This window comes from Microtus ochrogaster, chromosome 8 (genome assembly GCF_000317375.1).
Source record: "Microtus ochrogaster isolate Prairie Vole_2 chromosome 8, MicOch1.0, whole genome shotgun sequence".
In the NCBI taxonomy this organism is placed as follows: Eukaryota; Metazoa; Chordata; class Mammalia; order Rodentia; family Cricetidae; genus Microtus; species Microtus ochrogaster.
The window spans coordinates 50394324-50399890 of NC_022015.1; the positions used below are offsets into that span (position 1 = coordinate 50394324).

The 5567-nt window shown below is 35.8% G+C and overlaps 1 protein-coding gene across 1 annotated transcript in view; it reads right to left on the reverse strand.

The window, feature by feature from the left end:
- Positions 1–5567, reverse strand: part of LOC101997257 (aldehyde dehydrogenase, cytosolic 1-like) — a 24708-nt gene that overhangs the window by 1362 nt on the left and 17779 nt on the right. Inside the window, 3 exon segments of the mRNA XM_013348098.1 lie at positions 896–1060; positions 3632–3816; positions 4885–4987. Coding sequence (XP_013203552.1) covers positions 896–1060; positions 3632–3816; positions 4885–4987 — 453 coding nt within the window.

Here is a 5567-nt window from a genome sequence, read left to right on the forward strand (position 1 = left end):
GGGGCAGGCATAGCACAGAAACACACAGGAAGCAAACACAGTTAGTTGATCATAAACTGTCCCCGCGAATGCACCACAGGAATAAGGGAGAGCAGGGCCCTACACTGGAAGATAGACATACATTTGATTTTTATGTCTTCTCTTTATTTCATCTCCCTGCAAAGCTGGATAGTCCCCCTTTTTCTTTATTTGTTTACTTTATGGAGGTAAAGAAAATAACCTCTCAGATCCTCTGGCATATCAGGGGCATGTGTATAGATGTATTGAATGTTGAAATTATGAGTGAGTGTTTTTGAATCACTGTATCTTCCTATTTTAGTGTAGTACATGACACTTTCATTGTTCAAGGCAAGTGCTCATATCTCTTTATATATTAAAAGCCCTCATACTTGTGAAGTATATTAGCTACCATTATAATCACAAAATAGTTCCTGTTAATTATATGTTGAACATCTGAGAACTATCTTTATTGATTCTATCTAGACTGTGCTCCCCAGGACTCATCCTCACTTCCCTTTCATAACCAGTTCACTCTGTCTCTCTTGGTTGACCTTTTTTATGTGGATAATATAGATAATGCAGTGCTGTTCCGTGCCTGGCAAATGTAACACAATATGTCCATATTTATTCCTATTTTTACAAAGGACATGGTCATTTCCCCTTCCTTTAAGACTGTAAATTAAAAGCTGCTGTGGACTTTGTTCTGGATTTGATATTAACTATTTGTAGCCCATTGCACTCCTCAGTAATTAGTCTTCATCACAAATTTCTTTAGACTTTATCATCAAGGATTTCAGGCTAAAGCTACTCAAGGAGCTGAGGGCTTTAAGGGAACATACAGATTATGCACAGAAGATCATGAGAAGCCCAGATATAGAAACAGTAGGACCATTACCTCCTCTTTGGCAATGCGCATCTCATCGGTAACATTGGAGAACACTGTGGGCTGAACAAAGAAGCCTTTGTTGCCCCAGCGTCCACCACCACACTCCAGTTTGGCTCCTTCTTTCTTCCCACTCTCAATGAGATCAAGTATTTTATCAAGTTGCTCCTTGTCAATCTAATTGAAAGAAATCACAACAAAAAGAGTGACAATAAAGACAACATATTGCAAATGAAGACTTCAAAGTGTCAGGATATTCATATGAAATCCAGTGTTTCAGAATAGGTGACAGATACTCATCTTATTCTTCACTATGCTTTTTTTTTCTCATGAATTAGGAGGGAAAGTTTTATAAATAAAATATCCTTATATAAACTCTAATATATATTATAAAATAAGTAACACACCTATTTTAACTGCTGAAAAACTCAGGTACATTAACTTGGTAATCATAAAAATGAAGAATCTCCAAAATTGTAGAAGTTAATTCTCCTATACAAATATACATGGCTTTTGCCTTCCCCATACGTATTTGGTTGTGATGCAGTATTAATTCCCAAACTCGGTTTTAAAAGAATTGATGACTAAACCAGCAATGGATGAACTGCTAGGCAAGTGCCTTCTCAATGACTCTTCCATAAGCTCTTTCTTGTTACAGATAGAGAAAGATAAAGAGAGACAGAGAGAAGCATTGAGATGCTTGGAATTTGGCCTAACGCTGGCCAAATTCCCAGCACGCCTGTCTACTCTACTTGTACAGCACTACTTGTCACAAGCAGCTATGAACTCACAAAGCCCTGTGCTAATAACCTAGAAGATGGGATTGTGTGCTTTCAACTTCTATGAGTTAATGTTTTAACGTATTCCCCCTTGTAAGTTATTGAATATTAAAACTTAGTTTTTGAGGCTATTGCCTTCTTTCCTGGTCAAGGAAAATATAGTTCCTCATTCAGTATTATATATTACAGATACCCATGGCTTCTCTTGTACTTATATCCTCTGAGCATGTACCACTGTGCTACCAGAATAGCATTTATCTGTCTTCCATTCATCTACTCTTGCCATCTCCTATGTTTTTATTCATATATCTAATGGTAAAAATATTTCATGCTATATATACAGACCAATAGATACTTAGAATGAGGAACAGTAACAACAAAACCACTCAGAACTATATATTTTTCAGGTCTGTGAGAAACACAAATAGAACTCTGAAAAATTACCAATGTGATGAAAATCATAACACTTCTACATAATCTGTGAACAATAACAATGATATTGAGGAACATAATAATTCCTTCACTTGACAGTTACCTTATGTATGTCTTTGAGGTTTCACTCTCCATATTATTTTTGTACTAAAGCTTTTCTATGTGCATACGTGTGCTAAGTAGAAAATTATAAGACATTTTGCAAGCCAATTATGTCCAGAGAAAGCAGTGACCTTGTCCTCTTTGGGTTTTTTGACTTTGCCAGGCTCCTTTCTTAGGGTACAAATGGTAGTAACATACTCTAAGTTTTTTAATTGAATTAAAGTTTTATTTATTAAATAATTCAAGAATGAAGTTTGGTTACAACTCAATGGTGAGGCACTTGGGGAGAACAAACTCTTTGTTATGAGGTTTTCTTGATCACTGTTAGCTGCTCCGTAGCATCCTTTCATCTGCTCACTAGTTTGAGTAGATCCCTTTCAATTTAATCTGTCTCCAGATAAGGTCAGTGGCCCCTATTGTGATATCCACAAAAAGGGGTGAGCTCAGAAGGTCCAAGAGCTTAAACAATCATCAATGAGCAATAGTTGTCCAAGAGCAAAAGTTTACATTGGGATGAGAGAGACAAAGACATTCATATTTACAGTTAATGTAACTACAAAGAAGAAACTCAGAGACCCCATAGAATGCTTGGATTTTGATAAATGGAAGAAGCTTTTCTGGTCCAGAAACCAGGAACTTCAAAAACATGTATGTTATTGTTACATCAAATAAACTGAGGACCCTGAGAGGGCTAGGTAGTGCTCTATTGCTTATAAAATGGCAACTGAGATGAGGATTATGAGGTAAAATTTACAGATATGTATACATTTCCAGACTAAAAAATGGTATGTAGGAATTAAGAATTTATCAATTAAAGAATTCAAGAAATAATATACCATTTTAAAATTTTCCTCCCTTTTTGTGTGTTATATGAGTGCAGTGTGCAGGGGTGTGTGTTTTACATGCATGTATATATAGGTAGGAGCAAATGCATGTACATGTGTGTGCACCTGCATGTGGAATAAGTGTATACAGGTGCATAAACATGTATGTACATGTTTGTGGATGCCAAAGGTTGATACTGAATGCCTTCCTCAATGGTGTTCATTTTTTCCTACTGAGAGAAGCTCTCTAACTGAACTCAAAGCTCCAGTCTAACTACTCAGCTTTTATATGGATGTTAGAATCAGAACTCTGGTCTTCGGGGCTGTGTGACAAATGTTTTCTGTGTTAATCTGTCTCATAAGCCCTTCTTTCTATGCTTAAATCCAGCTATGGCTCCTAGAATGTTTCTAGATAGAAAGTAAAAAAAAAAAAATGGCCAAGACAAAACAGATTGATCTTTGTTGTTTGAAAATAGTTTCATTAAATCACCAGATAAAAATAATATCAGCTACCAATGATCATAAAAAGAAGTTACTCTCACTTAACCAAAATTAGACCTAAAAAGATTAGTTTTACATCCAAAACACTTGCCTTTCTAATGTTTACTCACCTGAGGACCTTGATTTATTCCTGCATTCAGAGGATTTCCAAGAACGTATTTCTTAGCCCGCTCAACACTTCTTTTCACAAACTCGTCATAAATTGACTCCTCAACAAAAAGCCTGGATGCTGCTACACAAATCTGACCCTGATGGACGAACACTCCTTGGTGTGCAAACTCAACAGCACTGTCCACTGCAAAGGAAACATTCACAGGAAAGAAAGAACATTTTCTAAAGGATACGCACAGACACACACACATTTTTCAGATGCAATATGGTGATAGGAAAAATGATTAATCATCTAATGAGATATAGATTTAACACATTACACTGCATGGAAGCCACAAAACAATAGACCTCTTGATCCTTTATTTATGATGGAAATAATAACAAGGGAACTCCTACAAGATGGTGCCTGTTATGACTTCTGAAGAGCGTATATTTAACTAGAAGATAAAATATCATTGCAAATAATTTTACAACTACTTCCATTTTATAATTCTTTAGTCACTTATATTTCTTTTAGGTGTCAGTTTTTAATTAACTAATAGAAGAAAACTGAATTATCTATTGTCTTTAGTAATTTCAAACATTACTGAACACTTTTTTCAATAAAAAAAGTTGTCTTTCTGAAAGTGACATTCAAACAACTAATACTCACTACATCATAACAGTTAATCCTCCCACCCTTACTCCAGGAAAAATGCTTCTAAAATTTAGCTAAAGCCGTAATCACACAAGCAAACTAAAATGTAGTTTAGATGGTCCAATTTATCTAGAGTTTTACATTAGAATATCTTTAATTTAATATTAAATGGAAAGAGAGAAAGAAATGACTTCACAGGTTCATTTTTTTCACAGGCTCTCTTGAGATGATGGTCCAGAGTGAAAGTAGAGGAAAAATAGGAACTTGTTGGCAACCAGAAGAGGGTAATTTTGGTTCCCAATGTCTCAAGTATCTTGTGACCTTGATACAATTACAGGTATGGAATTATCAAAAACACATCATATATTCTAGATGCAGCCCATTTATACTACTTCAGATTGACACTGGGAATTAGCAATTTATCCCAACCCAGGACAAAATCTTCTCTGTGTTTATCAGCTGTGTGCTATAGGAACAGTTCAAAAGCTTTGCAGAATCATCACAGACTCTTGTCAATTCCTTTTTACTTTGAATTTATTTTTACTCCAGGTGATTGTGATATCATCAGACATCAGGAGGAAGAAGGTAAGACACTAGCAAGGGACTTGTACTCACAGTCAGCATCTGCAAACACAATGCAAGGACTCTTTCCCCCCAGCTCCAGGGTGACCCTCTTTAGATTGCTTTTCCCTGCAGCTTCTTTGATTAATTTGCCAACCTGAAATCAAGCATCGCAGAGGAGGAAGCTTAGTTTGTTTTTGTGTAGATAGGATGTTTTAATACTTTTCGTTTGTAGGACATTTACACAACCATTTAATTTTATTTGGATGAGATGAAAATATTCATGGGTACATGTGAGAGCTGACTTCATGTGTGAACAGATAAAAAATTATTTTCATTTTTGTCAGAACATCCTCTCTAGATTTGATCAGAAATACCCCCAAGCACCTCATGTATTAACTTCTCATCATTTTAGTGACATTCAGAGAATTCTGTCCAGTCTAAATAGTATTCTGTCCATCATCTAGATCTCAACCCTCTTCCTTCTTTTTTTTTTAATACCCTCCCAGCCTGAACTGGCTCCAGGTTGGTCCTTTACTTGGAATTAGCCCTTGGCATAGACCCTCTTTGAGTCTTGTTCTAATGAGAAGAAAAAATGATTCTTTTCTCCTAGTCTCACAATGCTCATAAAGATGTTTCTGAGTCGTCAGCCTCAAATGATGTCATATCTATCTGTGTAAATCTCATAAATACCCAGTAACTACCTAATTTTCCACTTATTTATCACAGTATTCTCA